Source organism: Rhinoderma darwinii, chromosome 1 (genome assembly GCF_050947455.1).
Source record: "Rhinoderma darwinii isolate aRhiDar2 chromosome 1, aRhiDar2.hap1, whole genome shotgun sequence".
Taxonomy (NCBI): Eukaryota; Metazoa; Chordata; class Amphibia; order Anura; family Rhinodermatidae; genus Rhinoderma; species Rhinoderma darwinii.
The window spans coordinates 428,253,435-428,277,247 of NC_134687.1; the positions used below are offsets into that span (position 1 = coordinate 428,253,435).

The 23,813-nt window shown below is 43.5% G+C and overlaps 2 protein-coding genes across 5 annotated transcripts in view; one reads left to right on the top strand and one right to left on the bottom strand.

Moving 5' to 3' along the window:
- Positions 1-6,913, top strand: part of USP30 (ubiquitin specific peptidase 30) — a 65,190-nt gene extending 58,277 nt beyond the window's left edge. For all 3 annotated transcript variants that reach the window (XM_075830429.1, XM_075830448.1, XM_075830439.1), the window contains one exon: positions 6,631-6,913. In XM_075830429.1, the coding sequence (XP_075686544.1) occupies positions 6,631-6,892 (262 nt within the window). In that variant the 3' untranslated portion in view covers positions 6,893-6,913. The remainder of the gene's footprint in view (positions 1-6,630) is intronic.
- A 4,464-nt stretch (positions 6,914-11,377) lies between these two features.
- Positions 11,378-23,813, bottom strand: part of ALKBH2 (alkB homolog 2, alpha-ketoglutarate dependent dioxygenase) — a 50,560-nt gene continuing 38,124 nt past the window's right edge. For both annotated transcript variants that reach the window (XM_075830482.1, XM_075830473.1), the window contains exons 2-4: positions 12,898-13,254; positions 12,166-12,364; positions 11,378-11,847 (exon numbers count right to left, since the gene is read on the bottom strand). In XM_075830482.1, coding sequence (XP_075686597.1) covers positions 11,538-11,847; positions 12,166-12,364; positions 12,898-13,162 — 774 coding nt within the window. In that variant the 5' untranslated portion in view covers positions 13,163-13,254 and the 3' untranslated portion in view covers positions 11,378-11,537. The remainder of the gene's footprint in view (positions 11,848-12,165; positions 12,365-12,897; positions 13,255-23,813) is intronic.

Sequence of the window (23,813 nt, forward strand, 5' to 3'; positions counted from 1 at the left end):
GATAGGGGATTCATGTCTTTTGTAGGACACACTATAGGTCGGATTTTTTTGGGGGGTTGGGGCTGTATGGCGTTACCTACAGGGGGGGCTGTATGGCGTTACCTACAAGGGGGGCTGTATGGCGTTACCTACAGGGGGGCTGTATGGCGTTACCTACAGGGGGGCTGTATGGCGTTACCTACAGGGGGGCTGTATGGCGTTACCTACAGGGGGAGGCTGTATGGCGTTACCTACAGGGGGAGGCTGTATGGCGCTACCTACAGGGGGGCTGTATGGCGTTATCTACAGGGGGGGGGGGGCTGTAAAAAAAGGCACTATCTACAAGGGGGGGTTGTGTGACCCTCAGGGGAGGGGGGGCCCCAGTCAAAAGTTTGCTATGGGGCCCAGACTTTCTTAGTTACGCCCCTGTACCAGAGCATTATTGCCTGTCAGTATATAACGATCGCTGGTACAATACACTGCGATACTAACGTATGGCAGTATATCGTCATTTTTGCAGGCAGCTGTTAAGCCCTGTGGTTGCGATTGGCTGCTGCATTTGAGGCGTTAAACAGCCAGGATCCGCATGATCGCGGTTTCTGGCAGTTCGTGCCAGGTGTCGGCTGTAAAACACAGCCGACACCTGCAGCATATGGAGTGCGCTCCATACATCCCTGCGCTACGACATACCAGACACGTCGTTTTGCAGGAAGGGGTTAAAATGTAAGGCTCTAAAGTAGGTGGGACTGCTCAGCGATTGACAGCTTTGGTTTTAAATATGTACACTTTTAAATAGATTTTTTTTAATCATTATTTTGTGTGGTTTTTAAGCATTTTTATAATTGACTGGGAATGGGGAAAAAAGAAAACAATTTTGCCTTTTTTTTTTTTTTTTTTTTTTTTTTTTACATTCACCATGCAGTTTGAATAATGTGTTAACTATTTTTTGGGGTCGTTACAATTGCGGTGATATCTTGTATGTGTAATTTTAATTTTTATTTTTTACATCTATGGAAAGTAAAATCACCTTTTTATAGAAAAAAAATGGTTTTGATTTTTTTTTTTTTGTAATAAATTTTATTCAATTCTAGATATTTTTTTTTCCCGCCATCAAGGGACTTCACAATGCGAACTACTAATCGCTTTCATAATGGTTTGGTATACTCCGTATACCAAAGCATTATTGCCTATCTGTGCATTTGGCACAGCCTAATAGACATATAGCTATGGCAGGCGTTTGGGCATTTGCTAGGCCCCTGCATGCCATTACATCCCATCAATCGATCGCGTTGCAAGGTGCCAGAGGGAGCCCCCTCCATTTGTCCAACGCCCTAGGTGCTGTGGCGGCTATTGACCACGGCATCTAGGGGATTAACTGAGTACTCCAGGGTCTCCTCTTAGACCGCTGCTGTATTGCAATAGAGAGGTCAGAAGAATCTGCGAGCACCTCTCGGCGCCAGCAGATAGTTAAAGCAGCCACCGTTTGCATACAGCGGCTCACAGTAAACGGCCTTCCGCTGCAACATATATAAATCGGTTAGCAGTAGGCAAGTGGTTAAGCAATTTCTTGAAGCAGCCCCAGAAGTTTTGCACATTTAAAAAAACAATGTACATTAGTCAATTACTTCTCTTAGTGATTTGCCAACTTTTAACTATGTTGTATTTACTCTACGCCAACAACCCTTTGAGACTTCAATCCACAGACAATGTTTGTACATACATACAGTACTGTGCAAAAGTTTTAGACAGTCGTGAAAAAATGCTGCAAAGTAAGCATGCCTTCACAAATATAAGTGTTCATAGTTTTTATCAATTAACAAAATGCAACGTGAATGAACAGAAGAGAAATCTAAATCAAATCAATATTTGATGTGACCACCATTTGCCTTCAAAACAGCATAAATTCCTCCAGGTACACTTGCACACAGTTTTTAAGGAACTTTGCAGGGAGGTTGTTCCAAACGTCATGGAGAACGAACTACAGATCTTCTGTGGATGTAGAGATCAAGGCTCTGTGGGGGCCATATCATTTAATTCCAGGGCTCCTTGTTCTTCTTTACGCTGAACATGGTTATTAACCCCTACCCGCACCAGGACGTAACTGTACGTCGTTGCGGGAAGTTACTTCCCGCACGAGGACGTACAGTTACTGAGTTAATCCCGGTGCACACTGTCGGCGACAGTGTGCACCGGGAACCAGGAGGTCAGCTGTCGCCGACAGCTGACACTCCCCTCTTGCCGGCCAGCGGTCCTTTGCCGCTGATTTCGGCGCATTAACCCCTTAAATTCGGCGATCGGGTGCAATCGCCGAATTTTAGGGGTTTCTAACATATCGGCAGACCCCCGTCCGAAATCGCGGGGTCTGCCGATAGTTAGTATGGCAAACGGAAGCCAAACAATGGCTTCCGGGTCTGCCATGGACAGAAGCCCATCAGGACCAACCTTCGGCTGGTCCTGATAGGCTTCCTGTCAGAGTGACAGAAAGTCACTGTGCCGTTCCCGATGCACACTGTCGGCGACAGTGTGCATCGGGAACTTGGAGATCAGCTGTCCCCGACAGCTGACACTCTCCAGTGTTGCCGATCAGCGGCTCATCGCCGCTGATTTCGGCAATTAACCCGTTACATGCGGGGCTCGATTGCGATCTCCGCATGTAGCGGGTTTGTAGCGCATCAGCAGCCCCCATGCAATCGTGGGGGCTTCTGATGCTTGTGATGGCACCCGGGGGCCAGACAACGGCCTCAGGGTCTGCCATGTATGTCAGCCTATGAGGATCAGCCTCTGCTGATCTTCGTAGACCAACTGTCAGAGTGACTGTGACGTCACACTGACAGTTGGAATACGTTACACTACCTAGGTAGTGTAATGTATTCTAGCAGCGATCAGAGCTGCAGGTCAAAAAAAGAAAGTGTAAAAAGTAATAGAAAAGTTAATAAACAAAAATATAAAGTGTAAAAAGTAAAAAAAAGTTAATAAATTTTTTTTATAAAAGTGTAAAAATAAAAGGTTTTGTTTTCCTATAATAAGTCATTTATTATAGGGAAAAAATGAAAACGTTAAAAAAAAAGTACACATATTTGGTATCGCCGCGTTCGTAACGACCCAATCTATGAAACTATAATGTTAATTTTTCCGCACGGTGAACGCCGCAAACAAAATAAACGGAAAACTGTCAGCATCGCTATTTTTTAGTCACCACCCCTCCCAAGATATAGAATAAAAAGTGATCAAAAAGTCGCATTTACCCCAAAATGGTACCAATAAAAACTACAACCCGTCCCGCAAAAAACAAGACCTCCCACAGCTTTTTTGACGAAAAAATAAAAACGTTACGGCTCAAAATAGCGTGTCCCAGAAAATAAATTATTTTATAGAAACTTAATTTTATTGTGCAAACGCTGCAAAACGTAAAAAAATCTATACACATATGGTATCGCCATAATCGTACCGACCGGCAGAATAAATTAAAACGTAATTTATTGCGCACGGTGAACGCTGTAATAAATAAAGAATTTAAAGCGCCAAAATCGCTGTTTTTTGGTCACCTTAGCTCTAAAAAAGATCCTGAGGGGCCAAAATCTCACTATACCCCTAGAAAAATTCCTTGAGGGGTGTAGATTCCAAAATGGGGTCACTTTTGGGGGGTTTACACTGTTTTGGTCCCTCCGGGGCGTTGCAAACCCGACATGGCACTGAAAACCAATCCAGCAAAATCTGCGCTCCAAAATCCAAAAGGCGCTCCTTCCCTCCTGAGCCCTGCTGTGGGTCCAAACATCAGTTTACGACCACATATGGGGTATTGCCGTAATCGGGAGAAATTGCTTTACAAATTTTGGGGTGCTTTTTCTCCTTTATTCCTTGTAAAAATGAAAAAATTCTATGTTTCCACAGAAAAATAGGTGATTTTCATCTTCACAGACTAATTCCACTAAATTCTGCAAAAAAACTGTGGGGTCAATATGCTATCTATACCCCTAGAAAAATGCCTTGAGGGGTGTAGTTTCCAAAATGGGGTCACTTTGGAGGGGTTTCGGCTGTTTAGGTACCACAAGACCGCCTCAAACCTGACATGGTGCCTAAAATATATTCCTAAAAAAAGGAGGCCCCGAAATCCACTAGGTGCTCCTTTGCTTCGGAGGCCGGTGTTTCAGTCCATTAGGACACTAGGGCCACATGTTGGATATTTCTAAAATCTGCAGAATCTGGGCAATAAATATTGAGTTGCGTTTCCCTGGTAAAACCTTCTGTGTTACAGATTTTTTTTTATTACAAATGAATTTCGGCAAAAAAAATGAAATTTGTAAATTTCACCTCTACTTTGCCTTAATTCCTGTGAAACGCCTAAAGGGTTAAAATATTTTCTGAATGTGGTTTTGAATACCTTGAGGGGTGCAGTTTTCAAAATGGGGTGATTTATGGGGACTTTCTAATATATAAGGCCCTCAAAGCCACTTCAGAACTGAACTGGTCCCTGAAAAAATAGCCTTTTGAAATTTTATTGAAAATATGAGAAATTGCTGCTAAAGTTCTAAGCCTTGTAACGTCCTAGAAAAATAAAAGTACGTGAAAAAAAATGATGCAAACATAAAGTAGACATATAGGGGATGTTAACTAGTAACTATTTTGTGTGGTATTACTATCTGTTTCACAAGCAAATACATTTAAATTTAGAAAAATGCAAATTTTTGCAAATTTTTGCTAAAATTTGAAGTTTTTCACAAATAAATATTGAATTTATCGACCAAATTTTTTCACTAACATAAAGTACAATATGTCACGAGAAAACAATCTCAGAATCGCTTGGATAGGTAAAAGCATTCCGGAGTTATTACCACATAAAGTGACACATGTCAGATTTTAAAAAATAGGCTGTGTCCACAAGGCCAAAACAGGCTGTGTCCTAAAGGGGTTAATGACATTGACTGAATGTTTGGGGTCGTTGCTTTGCTGCAGAATAAATTTGGAGCCAATCAGACGCCTTCCTGATGGTATTGCATACTGGATAAGTATCTGACTATATTTTTCAGCATTGAGAACACCATTAATCCTGACCAAATTGCCAACTCCAAATCGCCCCAAATTTGCAAGGAACCTCCACCATGCTTCATTGTTGCCTGCAGACACTCATTATTGTACCGCTCCCCAGCCCTTCGCGAACAAACTGCCTTCTGTTACAGCCAAATATTTCACATCTTGACTCCTCAGTCCAGAGCACATGCTGCCATTTAGGCTGGGTACACACGAGCATGTTACGTCCGTAAGGGACGGAACGTATTTCGGCCGCAAGTCCCGGACCGAACATACTGCAGGGAGCCGGGCTCCTAGCATCATAGTTATGTACGATGCCAGGAGTCCCTGCCTCTCCGTGGAACAACTGTCCCGTACTGAAAACATGAGTACAGTACGGGACAGTTGTCCTGCAGCGAGGCAGGGACTCCTAGCGTCGTACATAACTATGATGCTAGGAGCCCGGCTCCCTGCAGTGTGCTCGGTCCGGGACTTGCGGCCGAAATATATTTCGTCCTTTACGGACGTAACATGCTCGTGTGAACCCAGCCTTATTTGCACCCCAGTTCCTATGTTTTTGTGCATATTTGAGTCGCTTGGCCTCGTTTCCATGTCAAAGGTATTGATTTTTGGCCACAATTCCACGAAGACCACTTCTGGCCAGACTTCTCCGAACAGTAGATAGTGTACCTGGATCCCACTGTTTCTGCCAGTTCTGAGCTGATGGCACTGCTGGACATTCTCCTGAGTTCAAAGGAAAGGGAGTATGATGTGTCTTTGATCTGCTGCATTAGGTTTCCTAGGCCGACCACTGTGTCTACGGTCCTCAACATTGCCTGTTGCTTTGTGCTTCTTCAAAAGAGCTTGAAAAGCACATCTTGAAACCCCAGTAGGCTTTGAAATCTTTGCCTAGGTGAGACTTTACTGATGCAGTATAACTACCTTGCGTCTTGTCACTGTGCTTAGTCTTGTCATGGTGGACCTGTGACATGAAACGGTCTTCCACAACCTCACCTTCGCAGCAGAGTTTTGCTGTTCCTCACCCAGTTTTAATGACTGTGTTTCAACCTACATATGAAAATAATAATCATTATCACCTGTTTGGTATAATTGGTTAATCATACACTTGATTATAGGCCTACAAAATCCATGGCTTTGCCTTCAAAACAGCATCAATTCTTCTACAAACACTTGCAGTGTGGTCACACCAAATATTGACTTGATTTCTGTTCATTCACTTTGTATTTGGCTAATTGATAAAAAAAAAAGTAACATTTTTCCACAATTTCCTAAAACTTTTGCACAGTAGTGTATGTGTGTGTGTGTGTGTGTGTGTGTGTATATATATATATATATATTTATTTATTTTAGGGGCTCGTGCACACAGGCATAAAGCCCATATGGCATTGCATGGAGGCTGTATGGCTCCTTAGTAGAGAGCCGTGTGGCCCTCATATGCTGCTCTGTCGGACTCCGACTGTAGAGATATTCACCCCTAGATTCAGTGCTTGAATTTGACAGAAAAAAAAGCTTTCGTATGTATTTGGAGGCATAGAAAGCTCTATTATTGCTCTGTACAAAACAGAATGATAATACGCTGTGTGCCTGAGCCTCAATGGTGGACTTTGATGTTTTGTTTTTCAGTTCTTCCTCTTACCTCTACCATCTGATGGCAGTCATCGTTCATCACGGAGATATGCACTCTGGACATTTTGTTACTTATCGACGTTCCCCATCAGCTAACACCCCAAAGCATACGAGTCAGCAGTGGTTATGGGTTTCTGATGATACTGTGCGCAGGGCAAACATACAGGAGGTCCTCTCTTCCAATGCTTACCTGCTATTTTATGAGCGTGTTTGGTCTAAATCACACAACCAAGGAATTGAGACTTGTGCAGAAGAATAAACGTGAAAGATTGAGAAAGTCTATGATTTATGCATTATATCTTGAATTCTAACCTTGGAAATTTAAAGGATGATTCCAGTCAAAACCATCCACAGCTATTCTATTTCGGAGAATGGTAGTGAGGTTTACCCAGTATTGTGCTGTATCAGGGGCTCCAATTTCTGCTTCCAGCCGATATTAATGCACGCGCGTTGCACGGACCTATGTTACTGAATGGGGCCATTCAGACTGTCATTGAATTTCACGCAGCGTATCTCCGCTGCGTGCAACCCACGACATGTCCTATATTTGCCTGTGTTTCGCGCAGCACGCACCCATTGAAGTCAATGGATGCATGCAAATCGCGCTCGGCACACGGAAGCACTTCCGGGTGCCGCACGTGATTCGCGCAACAGTAGTAAAATAAATGAATGAAAACAGAAAAGCACCTCGTGCTTTTCTGTTTTGTAAGGGTATGTTCACACGATGAGAGGCATTTACGTGTGAAAAGACAGACTGTTAACAGCTGCCTCGTTTCACACGTAAATGCTCCTCGCATTTTGCGAGCTGTCTGAGACGCTCGTAAATCTTGAGCTGTGCTTCATTGAGTTCAATGAAGAACAGCTCAAATTACGTGGCAAAGAAGTGTCCTGCACTTCTTTGCCGAGGCAGTCCATTTACGCGTCGTCGTTTGACAGCTGTCAAACGACGACGCGTAAATTACAGGTCGTCTGCACAATACGTCGGCAAACCCATTCAAATGAATGGGCAGATGTTTGCCGATGTATTGTAGCCCTATTTTTAGGCGTAAAACGAGGCATAATACGCCTCGTTTACGTCTGAAAATAGGTCGTGTGAACCCAGCCTAAACATAAAAACAGTGTCATAATGATGGCGGCTGCGCGAAAATACGCAGCCACGCACCATATGCTGATGACACACGGACCTTTTGCGCGCGCAAAATGGACACATCCGTGTGATTAAGGCCTAAAAAAAGTATTTCCTTTTTTAACAGCATCTAGATAAATCAATTTGTTACACAGGGTCAGGCATGTGACCAGAAATAAGAGCTGTATGAACCCTAGGAAAGTAACCAGTGCCAGCTTGGGTGGTGCGAAGACCAACCTCACAACAATATAAAAGCCATATGTTCAATATCTGACATTAAGTGTGGGTATTAGAAATCCCAGTTGTACAGGAATGTATAAAATGAATTACAAATCAACCTAAAGCACTATTATAATTACCCTGTGTCTACAAACACATTGCAATGGATGATGTGTATGTGTTTATTACTAGAGACAAATTAAGAAGTAATCACAATGGAAATTCACCACCTATAAACGATCAGTAATATCCATTGTTTATAATGAAAATAACTAAATACATTAGCCAGAATGGGAACTGGAGATTTGCATTATACAGTTACATAACCAGGAAAGCAAGTGAAATTTCAACATATCAATATTATGCTAATTTCCTAGAATAAAAAGATAGGTTTGTCAATTATTAAATTTGTACATACAGACGAACGTTCTCTTTCGGAGATTGTCCTGGGCTACAAATACAGAAAATGAAACGAAGGTAGGCAATTTATTGCTATTCAGCTGCAGCATTTTTCAGACCTAGCTTCCGTTGTTCATTGTGGCAGATGATTGATAATACTTGACTTCAATAACATTTACGAGAAACATTTTCCTGAAACTGCCAATCAAACGTGATGTGAAACTTTCTGTATTATGCTTACAATATATGAAATTATTCAGGTAATATTGCTTTGGCCCCTAAAAAGTGCAACAAAAGATAATTTTATTGATGTATAAATTGCATTTCATGTATATAGCTGTATATAAGAGATATTTATTCTTATCTAGACAAATTGTATTAAATGACTTGTTATTCACCTGAATAGTTTTAATATGTTCTAAATATGGTAATTAAGATGTTTTGTTGATTGTTACTTATAATTAGTCCCATTTTTGTCTATTTCGATTTTTAAATAAACGCTATTCATTGTGCATTTAATTGCATTTCAGATTTCCATGTAATGAAGCGGATTCTGTAAAAATGGAAGGCTGGTGTAAAATGGGTTTGTGTTGCTGCAGCTAATACTGGTAATTTGCTGGTGGTGCGTAGATTATTTTATGGACGAGCAGATGTCCTATTGTGCCAATGGGCATTTGCCTATGTGTAGAGCAGAGTTTCCCAGCCTTTCCTTACTCGAGACACCCCTGAAAAACAAAATTTCCTCAGGGCACCCCTACCAAACATTGTTTAGAGACATAGAAAACTGCTAAACACAAGCACTACACTCGTAGGGTACGTTCACACAGCGTTTTTTTTGGAAGGCAGGAAAAATCTGCTTCAAAATTCCTTCAGGAATTTTGAGGCAGATATTGAATTGACAGCGATATTTGGCGTTTATTTGCCTGCGTTTTTTTGAGCCATTGAAGCAAATGCACAAGACGCAGGCAAAAAAAAGCACTCTAAACGAGCGCCGCAGATATTTTCTGCCTCCTATTAATTTCAATTGGAGGTCAGAGGTGGAAACCACTTGAAGACCGCTCACCGTAAAATTACCATCAGCCACGCCCAGTAAAATACCCATCTGTCCGCCACTCAGATACCACCTTGTAGGTAGCAACACACCCCACACCCCTCCCCTCCCCCCATACATAGCACCACTGTAGCTCCCCCTTTGCCAGGGATTTCGTTCATGGACAGAGCGTTTGAGGTCTCCATCCATATCTGGACAGTGACATCTGGGGCAACTCCGGACACAGAATCCCCGTCCACAGCGTTGCCGACGTTGTGACCCGGGATTCCACTCCAGGAGAAGCCCGACATCTGTCCATTTATGGACAGTAACGTCAGGGGCTTCTCCTGAAGTGGCATCACCGGCCACCGTCATTGTGGACAGGGATTCCCCTTCAGGAGTTGTCACTATATATGGACAGAGACATCAAGCACTCCATACAGGAGCAAGTTCCCCAGCCACAGGGGCATTCAGCTCCTTCAGGGAGCTACAGTGGCACTATGTACAGGAAGGGGGGTGCTCTATACAAGCTGGACAGGTACTTTGAATTGTGAGGAGAGAAATCGTGGCAGTTGTTCAAAGTAGTGTCGTGGCATCCCTTGAGGGTTCTCACGAAACACCAGTTGGGAACCACTGGTGTAGAGGTAGAGTCCAGAAATACTTGGGTGTCATTTATATTTTGAGTCATTTATTAGATACCCTGCTAATGGAGAGTCAGTGAGTACACCAGCACCCACTAAATCACTTATTGGGCACTTCTGGCTGCAAACCCAAGGCTAACAAATATCCAGGATTTGGTGAGTGAATACCAGATTTCAGGCGCTGTTTGGAAAATGAAAAGCAGAAACCTAAGGGCTTGTTCACACGCAGTGGTTTCAGACGTAATTCGGGCGTTTTACGCCTCGAATTACGCCTGAAAAAATGCCCCTAATACGCCTACAAACATCTGCCCACTGCTTTCAATGGGAATTACGATGTTCTGTTCCCACAAGCCTTTATTTTACGCTTCGCTGTCAAAATACGGCACGTAAAATGACGGCTCGACAAAAGAAGTGCAGGACACTTCTTGGGACGTTTTTCATTGACTCCATTGAAAAACCGCTCCAAAAACGGCCACGAAAAACACGAGTTAAAAAAACGTCTGAAAATCAGGAGCTGTTTTCGCCTGAAAACAGCTACGTCTTTTCAGACGTTTTTGCTCACTGCGTCTGAACATACCCCAATTTGTTGCCATGCACAATTACTCAACTTTTCCTGTGCACCAGTTCTGATAAATCTCCCACAGAATTAATTTTAGATGGTATAACTAGGTTTAGTCTTTGAGATGTGGCACATATCTGAAAAATATGTTGTGGCATGTACACTATCTAGACAAAAGAATTAGGACACAACACCGCCAGGAGCTTTCAGGACATTCCATTCGAAGTCCATAGGTATTAATATGGTGTTGGCCCCCTTTTCCAGCTAAAACCTCATCTGCTCTTCTGGGAAGGTTTTCTGCAAGACTGAGTACATCTCTAGTAATGTTTGCCCAGTCATCCAGAAGAGCATTTGTAAGGTCAGACACGGATGTTGGCCGAGAGGGCCGGGCTTGTAATCTCCATTCTAGCTCATGCCAAAGGGTTTCGATGGGACTGAAGTCAGGGCTCGGCGCAGACCATTCAAGTTCTTCCACCCAACAATGCCTTCACAGACCTTTCTTTGTGCACAGGGGCACAGCCATGCTGGAACAGAAAAGGCCCTTTCCCACACTGTCCCCACAAATTTGGAAGCATACAAATGTCCAAAATGTCTTGGGTTGCTAAAGTATTAAAATTGTAATGTCCATGCATGCAGCTGCCATGAAGCTCCTGGCATACAGTTTTTGTGCAGATGTTAATGCCAGAGGTTAGGAACTCTGCAGTTCTTGACAACCTATAAGAAACAGGCGTACCAGTACCAATTAATAGAACCGATAAATACATAGGAAAAACATTAAATAATATATTGAAGCAAATCAAAAAATTCAGTACTCGACATTTATTTTCAACAATCTATTTCTGTAAGTTAGAGAATCTCTACATATCTTTTAGCTTTAATAATTCTCTGACCCTTTACATATCCCTGATTCATATTAAAATGATTTACATGTCATCTCTGGTTTTGTGGTTTAATTTTACGGAATGTTAAGTTAACCCGGGGAGCAAACACTTTTCTTCTGACCGGGAGGCTGTGGTACCAGTAGACATTGGTTGGGAAGTTCATCATAAGCAAGCTGCCATGCTCTAGTTCCAGCTTCACAGGTTCAATCGTACGCACAGAATTCTTGCTTCGTGAGTCCCTGTGCCGGAAGATAAAATCCCTACATGCTCCGAAAGACACAGAAGCAATGGGACTTTGTAGTACCAACTCCTTTTCATCATCTCTGTGGTCACCAATGTGATCATTACCATCTTTATATCTACCAAAAAAAAACAACATTTAATATAGAATTGAACTCTTGTGCTACATTTCAATACAAATAACTAGTGTAATGATTTTATTGGGGCTACATTCTTTCCTTTTCTTTAAAAGAGAAATCAAATACTGCCAGTGGTCGTATTCGATAGCAACCCCACAACAAAATCTGCAAATTTGCAGCAGAAAAATCTGCAAAATATCTATGGGGTTTTGAAAAACTCCATCACATGTATTGCACTGTACAGAATTTGTACTGAAAATCCACGTCTAAGCATGGCTAAAAGGCACCCAATAAATATTCAGCTCAACTCTACTATACCTGTTAATAAGAACAAAGTTGAATGAGTGTCCTGTGGCCAACTGTACTCTCTCCCTTATAAGGATCAGCAAAGGAATCCATGGTTTGGGAGACAGTGTAATACCAGAAAATGTATAGCTTAATCCTTCATCGCCAAAAGTCACCTGCTTCCTTGGAAGATTATGCCATTTTCCATATACTTGAACTTTACTCATGTCTCCTGAAAATTAAAAGTGAAAATAAAATAACCCTAGACAATTGTGGAAATATAAAAAAATTCTATATACACATACATACTGTATATATACACACATATATATATATATATATATATATCAATTGAGCAGTAATGGAGGCTGATTTAGTACGCAAAAACAGGGAAGCCTGAGAAGAGCTGCCAACGTCCAGATAAACCGTACAGCAATTTGATTTAAGCTAAATGCAAAGTGATTCAAGGCCGAGCTGGCGTCTTCGTCAGTTACCTGATGAAGACACCAGCTCGGCGTCGGGATGCATAGCCACTATTTTATTATGTTCAACATTAATCAATGTACCAAATTAGCCTAAGTTTGGCTGGAAAACCCCTTTAAGGCTAGGGCTTCACAGCAACACAAAGTTGTAATGCAAGTTGCGGTAGTGCTGCAATTTTACTTTAACTTTGGTTCGCTGTGGAGTCCTAGGGGGCTATACAAGCTCACAAATTCATGGAGTTGCATTTAAATCAAGACAAAGCTTCAATACGTGAGTGATCACCTGTAAAATATACAATATTTTTTTCTAGCTGTAGAAAGATCTCATTAGCTTCTGCCTTGTTGAATAAAGAGGTATAATCACAGCTAAGGTTTTCTGCATGGATTCTCTTCCATGTATAGGTCTGTTCCAGAAAATAATCAACCTTTTCAATCCTACACTTCTTTCCCATCAGGTCCTCAGGTCCAGTATCTGAACATCCAGCATTTCCATCTACAGGAGTCCTTTTGGTTTTAGTTAGGGCTTTTTTAATTACAAACTTATCCATTATTTTCACATATTTCAGTTAAAGATGAGCGCCCATGTGTGGATACATGACAAAGAGGCTTCTCCAACGTGAGATATTTTTTAGAGTAGTAACTGGAAAACAGGAAGAGGACATTTAATAGCACATAAAATAACACATACAGTGAAGGAAATAAGTATTTGATCCCTTGCTGATTTTGTAAGTTTGCCCACTGTCAAAGACATGAACAGTCTAGAATTTTTAGGCTAGGTTAATTTTACCAGTGAGAGAAAGATTATATTTAAAAAAAACTGAAAATCAGTCAAAATTATATATATTTATTTGCATTGTGCACAGAGAAATAAGTATTTGATCCCTTTGGCAAACAAGACTTAATACTTGGTGGCAAAACCCTTGTTGGCAAGCACAGCAGTCAGACGGTTTTTGTAGTTGATGATGAGGTTTGCACACATGTTAGATGGAATTTTGGCCCACTCCTCTTTGCAGATCATCTGTAAATCATTAAGATTTCGAGGCTTTCGCTTGGCAACGCGGATCTTCAGCTCCCTCCATAAGTTTTCGATGGGATTAAGGTCTGGAGACTGGCTAGGCCACTCCATGACCTTAATGTGCTTCTTTTTGAGCCACTCCTTTGTTACCTTGGCTGTATGTTTCGGGTCATTGTCGTGCTGGAAGACCCAGCCACGAGCCATTTTTAATGTCCTGGTGGAGGGAAGGAGGTTGTCACTCAGGATTTGACGGTACATGGCTCCATTCTCCCATTGATGCGGTGAAGTAGTCCTGTGCCCTTAGCAGAGAAACACCCCCAAAACATAATGTTTCCACCTCCATGCTTGACAGTGGGGACGGTGTTCTTTGGGTCAAAGGCAGCATTTCTCTTCCTCCAAACACGGCGAGTTGAGTTAATGCCAAAGAGCTCAATTTTAGTCTCATCTGACCACAGCACCTTCTCCCAATCACTCTCAGAATCATCCAGATGTTCATTTGCAAACTTCAGACGGGCCTGTACATGTGCCTTCTTGAGCAGGGGGACCTTGCGGGCACTGCAGGATTTTAATCCATTACGGCGTAATGTGTTACCAATGGTTTTCTTGGTGACTGTGGTCCCAGCTGCCTTGAGATCATTAACAAGTTCCCCACGTGTAGTTTTTGGCTGAGCTCTCACCTTCCTAAGGATCAAGGATACCCCACGAGGTGAGATTTTGCATGGAGCCCCAGATCGATGTCGATTGACAGTCATTTTGTATGTCTTCCATTTTCTTACTATTGCAGCAACAGTTGTCTCCTTCTCACCCAGCGTCTTACTTATGGTTTTGTAGCCCATTCCAGCCTTGTGCAGGTCTATGATCTTGTCCCTGACATCCTTAGAAAGCTCTTTGGTCTTGCCCATGTTGTAGAGGTTAGAGTCAGACTGATTAATTGAGTCTGTGGACAGGAGTCTTTTATACAGGTGACCATATAAGACAGCTGTCTTTAATGCAGGCACCAAGTTGATTTGGAGCGTGTAACTGGTCTGGAGGAGGCTAAACTCTTAATGGTTGGTAGGGGATCAAATACTTATTTCTCTGTGCACAATGCAAATAAATATATATAATTTTGACTGATTTTCTGGTTTTTTTTAAATATATAATCTATCTCTCACTGGTAAAATTAAACTAGCCTAAAAATTCTAGACTGTTCAGGACTTTGACAGTGGGCAAACTTACAAAATCAGCAAGGGATCAAATACTTATTTCCTTCACTGTAGCAAACTTTAACCAGAGTACAAAAGCAAAATATACATGTATACATTAAGAATATTAGATGTTGCTGTACGATTTTGTAAAGAGTGTATTAACAAAATGTAGGTGAAAGTATATTTAACAGGGGGATGAAAACTTTAAAGGAACAGTGTCATCACAAATTATTTTTTTATATGTTAAAGATGTTAGTGCTTTATTAAAAAAGTTTATATTTATTTGTGTGTTTGTGTTTTACTTTTTCTTATTTTTACACTTTTTCTTCCCTATGGGGGCTGCCATTTTTTGTTCCATTTCTGTATGTGTCGATTAACGACACATACAGACATGGAATACGGCAGCCACAGTCCCATAGGGACTGTGAACGGCTCCCGTCCCATTCACTTGTGTGTACGGCGTCTGTGTGGGAACTGCGCATGCGCCGCTCCCACACAGTCCAATTTTAAATTGGCGCCGTCCGGCGCCATTTTCCTGTGGACCGGAAGTCGCGGCCGGACAGTAATATTACTACTTCCGGTCGCGGCTTCCGGACTTGTGCACTTGCACCAGCGGCAGCAGACGGAGCGGACGGGCCGGAGGGAGCCGCGGCGGCAGGAGCAGGTAAGAGATTTAAATGTATGTTCCGTGTTTGTGTGTGTTTACTACTGTATGTAAACCTACTACACTGTGTGTTAGCTCAAAAAATGGCGACACACAGTGTAGGAGGTTACACCGTTCAAACCCCTCGTTTATCCCGGCACTAGCCAGGATAAAGGAGGGGGGGATGCTGAGAGCTCACTAGAGCGAGGGCTTTTCACCCAATGTTGCAATGCTGCAATTTTGGGAATAGCTCCATCTAGTGACCAGAAATGGGTAATATTATAAATTAGAATTAATTTATAATATTTCCTGACTAGTGAAAAAAATAAAAAAAAATTAAAAAATTTGAACAATGTTTAATCACCCACACACTGTTTAATTTAAAAAAAAAAAAAAAACATGTTTTTCTGGCAACACATTCCCTTTAAGTGGATCCATCAGATTTTTATGCTGCCTCGTCTGAGGACAGCATAAAGTAGCCACAGACACGCTGTTTTTTTTTCCTTTTAGTTTAGGAGCATTTACAGGTTATACTTGTGGCTTGGCCAGCGCTGCAGAGGAGTCCAATGATATGCATGCTCCCCCACCCTACAGCCGCTGATTGACACATCTCTCCCTATTAATGGGCATAGGGAGAAATGTGTCAGTCAGCGCACGGAGGGCGGGGGAGCATGCATATCATTGTACATATATGCAGCGCAGGCCGCGCATATAACCTCTAAATTCTCCTAATCTAAGACAGTACTGCCTAAGTGACAGACCGCTTAATTAGTGCGTCTGTCACTATTTTATGCCTTCCTTAGATAGGGCAGCATAAAGATCTGACAGATCTACTTTAAAGAGGCTCTGTCCCCACATTATAAGTGGCCTATCTTGTACATAATGTGATCGGCACTGTAATGTAGATTATAGCAGTGTTTTTTATTTAGAAAAACGATCATTTTTGACAGTTATGACCTATTTTACCTTTATGCTAATGAGTTTGTTAATGCCCAACTGGGCGTGTTTTACTTTTTGACAGTGTGGGCGTTGTGGAGAGAAGTGTATGACGCTGACCAATCAGCGTCATACACTTCTCTCCATTCATTTACACTGTACATAGTGTTCTAGCCAGAATACTATGTGCAGCCACACACACAGCCACACACGTTACTCAAGTGTACAGACAATAAATATACATTACCGCCAGCCAAGTCGGGATGTGTATTCAAAATCCTGACACTTCGCTAACGTTTGTGGTTGATTTACAGCACAGCAGGCGTAGTCTCGCGAGATTACGCTGTAAACTGCCATTTACAGCGAGACTACGCATGCTGTGCTGTAAATCAACCACAAACGTTAGTGAAGTGTCAGGATTCTGAATACACATCCCGTCCAGGCTGGAGGTAATGTATATTCACTATCAGGACACGACAGTAACGTTAGGCCTCATGCACACTTCAGTTTTTTCCTTCAGGGTGCTATCCGTTTTTGTCACTGATAGCACCCTGAACCCATTCATTGCAATGGCCCCATGCACACTTCCGTTATTTAAACGGATCCGTTGTTCCGTTCCGTGCAAAGTAGAGCATGTCCTACTTTGGTCAGTGATTCAGTGACCGTGTTGCCCATAGAAGTCAATGGGTCAGTGAAAAAAACGGATGGCACACTGAAGGCTTCCGTGTGCTGTCCGTTTTTGACTGATCCGTTTCCATAGCAACGGCTGGGTGGGACAAAGTTCACAGACTCAGTCTACAGTAGCCAGTCAGTTCTGAAGATGGATGTGGAAAGAATGATAGCATTGGTGCAGGATCACCCAGAACTGTGGGATACGCGCACAGAATGCTACCACGACCGTTATAAAAAGGATGCTGCGTGGGAGGAGCTTGCCAATGAGCTTTTGACACGCAGATGGCAGAAGGGAACTAGTGCCCAGCGTCCCAAAATAAGTAAGTAAATGCACACATTGCACTGCTTGTTTTCTGAGCATGCTTTTCTTTTGTTCCATTGTATAATTCTCAGTAGGTAAACTTTACACACCCACAGTAATGTTATTTTCGCATTGACCTGCTGTCTTATAACATGTGCTTTGCAATCCCAAAATTCTGACCAGTATAGACTTTGCGCAGTTTCAAGTGTGTCAGAGGGTAGCGTAGACCTTGCACAGTTGTATTCTGTATTATTTCTAGTAGAGATGAGCGAACTTATGAAAAGTTTGGTTCGGCTAGTTCGCCGAATTTCACGAAAAAAGTTTGATTCGGACCGAACCTGTAATTTCCGTGTGCCGAGCATGGTACTGTCCAGGGTGCTGATAGTTAATGGGCTGCATTAACTCTTTCAGCAACCTTGATTGACAGTACCATGCTCGGCGCGCGGAAAATAAAATTTTAATGTAATAAAAAAAATATATAAATACGTTCATACTTACATTCCTCCTGTCCGGCCTCCAGCGATGACGTTTCATCCATGTCACCGCTCGCTGCAGCCAATCACAGACTGTAGTGGCGGTCACGCTCGTCACGTGACCGCCTCTGCAGCCAATCACAGGCTGCCGCGGCCTCTGCAGCCAATCACAGGCTGCCGCGGCCTCTGCAGCCAATCACAGGCTGCCGCGGCCTCTGCAGCCAATCACAGGCTGCCGCGGCCTCTGCAGCCAATCACAGGCTCCTCTCCTGAAATACTCTGTGCTGCCTTAAACTCTGTGGACAGGTCAGGATCCCGTTTCTTTTAAATGCTGCACTGTAGCGCAGCCTTATATCGTGGATCGAGCGGGTTCCCCAGCAGCATTTAAAAGAAACAGGATCCTGACCTGTCCACAGAGTTTAAGGCAGCACAGAGTATTTCAGGAGATGAGCACGGCCGGCCGGTCATTTTTCCGAGCCGTGCTCCCATTATAAAGTATAGGAGCATGGCCCGTAAAATAAAAAAAATAGAACATGTTCTAGCTTTTTAACGGCTCGGGCACCTTCCCGTGAGAAAACGGGAAGGTACCCGTGGCTAACAGAAGTCTATGGGCCCGCTATTTCGGGTCGTAATTACGACCTGTAAATCCAAAGTAAGCCAAGCAGAGTAATCTCAAACTGTTCTCTATGCTCTGAAAGCTAAGAAAACAGCACCAAAAACTTCTTGTAACCTTTCTATGGGTGTTTCCTGGGACATGTGACAGGTTCAAGTGAAGTTCACATCCATATTTTAAACGGAAACACGGAACGGAAACGGAGTGCACACGGAAACAAAAACGGACACACGGATCAATCAAAAACGGCCGCTAAAACGGTGATGGAAGTGTGCATGAGGCCTTAGGGTGTGTGTATGTGACTGCACATAGTGAACAACGCAGGATCACTATGTACAGTGTAATTGAATGCAGAGAAGTGCATGACGCTGATTGGTCAGCGTCATACACTCCTCTGTACACTTGGTCATCTCCGCGGCCATCTGACCCAAAAATCAAAGCCGTGCACATGGCTACGGCTGTGTGCATGAGGCCTAACAATGGCGTCCTGTCTGCCAAGTATGGAAGCCTGCTGGTCCCGCCAAGAGGCGGGGCCTAAAAGGCTTCCAGTCACAAAAGACAGATGGCACAGGCTCAGAAGCTGAGCCTGCGACATCAGCCGCCGGTGTCCGCTGAGGTTTGTAGCGATTGACATCGACATGTGATCGTCAAGCTGCCGATCGTTACTATGGCAACCGGAGGCCTAACAATGGCTTCCTGGTCTGCCACGTACGATAGCCTATTAGGCCCCCCCAGAGAAGGGATGACTGACCGCTCTAATGCATTTCACTACGTGGGTAGTGCAATGCATTAGAGTAAAGATCAGAGGTGCAGGCCCTCAAGTCCCCTAGTGGGACAAAAAAAACAAGTTGAATAAAAAAGTGTAAAAATAAAAAAGTTTCAAGTTAATAAAAACAAACACCGCATTTTTTCCTATAATAAAAGTCTTTTATTATGGGGGAAAAAATTAACGCGTTAAAAAAGGTACACAAATTTGGTATTGCCGCGTCCGTAATGACCCAAACGATAAAACCTTAATGTTCTTTTTCTCGCACGGTGAACACCGCAAACAAAGTGGAATAAAATGTGATCAAAAAGTCGCGTGTACCGCAAAATGGTACCAATAAAAACTAAAACCCGTCCCGCAAAAAACAAGCCCTTACACAGCTTTTTTGACTGAAAAATAAAAAAGTAATGGCTCTCAGAATATGGTGTCACAAAAAAAATAAAAAAAATAAAAAAAGCGATTTTATTGCGTAAACGCTGCAAAACATAAAAAGGCTATGCATTTGGTATTGCCATAATCGTATCGACCCGCAGTATAAAGTAAAATTGTCATTTATAGCCCACAGTGAACGCTGTAAAAAAAAAAATAAATCAGGACTTCCGGTTCCGGCGCTGGGATGTGAGGACGGAGCTGCATGAGCTACTGAAGCCCTGATCCCCTAACCCATCGACGCCACACACCCGCAGGATATAACCACCCCGGCGTTTGGAGGAGAGTTGGGTGACAAGAACCGGGCGGTTTATGGAGAGATATCTCCTCCGGAGCGGCAGCAGAGAGATCTCCTGCCCGGCCGAACACAGCACACGAGGTGAGGCGCCATCCAAGATGGCGGCGCCGCTGCAGCCATAATTTTCACAGAGCCGGTCTCAGAGCCCAGAAATACAGAGGGAAATGTTATCGCCGTCGGTAATGACTGACTCGCAGATTGATTATCGGAAGCTGGCAATTGATGTGGCTACCCAACTGGCCCCCGACATCAGAGACTCCCTAATAGCCAGTCACAACAACGCTCCAAAAACTCCAAAATGAGGTGACATCTCATGGCAATCGACTAGATGAATTGGAACAGCGGGTTGGTCTCATGGAAGATGAATCCGCAGGGGCACATACCTGCATTAGAGACCTAATGCGAGAGAACACAAAACTCAGGGACCACTTAGAAGATCTTGAGAATCGTTCCAGAAGGAATAATCTACGGCTAGTGGGACTGCCTGAGCATATTAGACCGCAGCTTCTCCAGGGCATCTGCGAGACGGAGCTACCAGAAGCGCTAGGCCTGACCAGATCTTGCAGAGTGGAAAGGGCGCACCGAGTGGGCCCCCCTGGTCCGAGCGCCAACGCCAAAGGAGAGCCGCAAAACAGACCGCGCCAGGTGATCATGCGTTACTTGGATTACAATGATAAAGAGGAAATTCTGCGCACTTTCCGGAACCGTAATACCCCATTGCATGTAAGGGGTGCAAAAATCATCCTGTTTGCAGATTATTCGGCAGAAGTCACAAGGCGTCGGAGAGCATTTGGAGGGGTCTGCACCTCCCTTTACAAACGCAAAATCAAATTCCAGCTACAATATCCGGCCACCTTGAGGATCATGCAGACGGATGGCGCCACAAAGGTATTCCACAATCCTGAGGAGGCGGCATTATATGTAGACAAGATCCCTGGACTTCGGGGCCCTAGAAAATCGGGAGAGGAGACGGCGAGTCAAGGTACAGGAGGGGAAGGACCCCGTGCACCAGTTTCTCCACCGAGGGACTGTACATGGTCAGATATCGCCCACAATTCCACTTCCTCACCCAAGCAACAACGGGCAGAATCGTCGAAAACGCCACACCGACAACACTCAGAAAACCGGCTTACAACCATCCCGGACTGATAAGTATCTCATAGGGGCTCCATGAGCGCATTTGATTGTGCCTTATATATTCATGTGGCAATTGGTTCTGGTGGGATGTTATTCCGACAAAATTCCTGCTATAATAGGCATAAGCACTTGTACCCGTGATGTATAGGAAGTCCAACTTATTTTAATATTTTAAAATTTGAAATATGAAGATCCAGTATGTCACGAAAAGATGGCGGGAAGGGGAGGGGGGAGTGGTCACAGACCAGAAAAAAGTGAAGTTATGTATGCCAATTTAAAGTTGGTCTCACAGGAAATGCTGGTGACATTCCTGGATGGGCATTTTGTTGTTAAAGGTTGTGCCAATTCTCTGGCACCAAATGTAAATGTTGTTATTGTAATGTTGTGAGCAATCTGGAGCAGACGCCGCCGAGCGGCTACCAAGGCAGCAAAGCACTCTTGCCTAGAAATAGATATATATGACCAGTCAATAGTGAACCTTTTCGGGAACGCCCAATTTATGCAGCTGACCTCATGGAATGAAAAAGGGGCTCAGGTCCCCTAACAAGAGAATGATGGTACTCCGTCACTTAAAAAAACTCCATACAGACATCGCTCTTCTTCAGGAGACACATTTGGAGGAGAGCGACTTCCACCGCATGAAAAAATTGTGGGTGGGCCAAGTATACGGCTCTTCAGCTTGTGGCCGTAAAGCGGGGGTACTTATTTTAATAAATAGAAACCTGGTACATGAGGTAATTCATACTGAGGCAGATAAGGAAGGGCGACTGCTCCATATTACTCTAAGCACACCATGCTGGGTATTAAGCATTTATAACGTGTATGGACCTAACAGTGATAATATTTCGTTCTTCAATGGTTTGGAGAGGGCCCTTCTGTCAGATAATGTCCAGCACAAAATAGTGGGAGGTGATTTTAATTCAGTTTCTGATCACAAGGAGGATAGACGCACACACAATTCACAAAGCACGGAATCCATTCCTACAAGGGCCCCCAGAAAACAGGACCGAGTGTTAGGACCCCTGATGGAAAGAACACACTTAATAGATCCCTGGAGAAGGGGTAACCCGGATGCCCGGGAATTTACGCATTACTCCCACGCTCAACAGTCCTGGTCCAGGATAGACTACCTTTTAATATCCCCAACATTACAACCGAGGCTGGGGGTCGCCGAGATAGGGGACCTAGTGATCTCAGATCACGCCCCGGTACGGGTAGATTTCCAGGAAATATATCCCAGAGGATCAGACTTCATATGGAGATTCCAGGCTCATTTAGCAACTGATGACACCTTTGTGAGACAGCTAAGAGGGTGGTGGTTAGAATACACGTCGACAAATTCAGGACACAGAGATGACCCCTCACTGTTCTGGGATACGGCCAAGGCAGTGTTGAGGGGGAGGATAATGGCATATACCGTCAACAAAAAACGGGAAATAACGCAAAAATTTAATGACTCTAGTGCTACACTGAGGGCAACCTATACAGCATACTTGGCACACCCTACATTGGAGGCTAGACAGGCCTGGATTCAGGCAAAACACTCTTTTGACGAGTGGGCAGCTCAGAAAGAAACACTGCATACTCGAGACTTTGAAGCTACTTTACATAAGTTTGGAAATAAGGCGGGTAAACTTTTGGCCAATATGGCTCGAGGAAAACGCTCAGTGCAACACATAGCGAAATTGAGGGATCATAATGGGCGAGAAACATGCGATCCATCTAGTATTAACACCATCCTGGTCAAATTCTATGAGGAGCTGTACTCTGATACATCTTCCCTTCCGCTGACAGACACACTGTTAGACAAGGTCACTTTACCGGTCATTTCCGTGGAACAGTTGCAATTTCTAAATGCCAGGGTCACAAGGGAGGAGGTAGATGAGGCAATAAGAAACCTTAAAAATAGTAAGGCACCTGGCCCAGATGGGCTGACCGGCGAATTTTTTAAAGTAATGTGGGAACAGATTACGGAGACTTTGGTCTCCTTGTTTAACAATGCTCTGGGAGAGGAGGGACTACCACCATCAGCAGACACATCTTATGTGAAATTATTGCTAAAACCTGGAAAGGATCCCCTACTACCAGGGTCATACAGGCCCATATCGCTCATAAACGTGGACGCTAAACTCCTTTCCAAAATCATAGCTGATAGGTTAGCGAATATAATGCCGTTCCTCATAGCCCCAGAACAAGTAGGTTTTATTAAAGGTAGGTCGGCGGTCACTAACATTAGGACGGTTCTGGCAGTGTTAGATAGAGTACAGCATAACCCATTTCCGGAGGAACATTCGGCTTTACTTTTACTAGACGCGGAGAAAGCTTTTGACAATGTCTGATGGAAATGGTTGGATGCAGTCCTGGATAGGATGGAAATAACGGGGGCATTCAGGATCTTATTGCACCACATTTACAAAGACACTAAGGCTAGAATCTCCACACCGGGCTTTCTATCTAAACCATTCCGTCTGTGTAAAGGTACAAGGCAGGGGTGTCCGCTATCGCCACTATTGTTCAATCTGGCTTTGGAGCCGCTGGCACGTTATCTGGCGTCATCCAATCTATATACGGGCATAAGGGTGGGGGAGATGGAGGTTAAGGAAACGTTGTTTGCAGATGACATCTTGTTATTTCTCGCAAACCCCCTTAAAGACGTTCCGCGTATCTTCCAGGCATTGAACGACTTTGGGAGCTATTCAGGGTACAAAGTTAACACATTAAAATGCCAG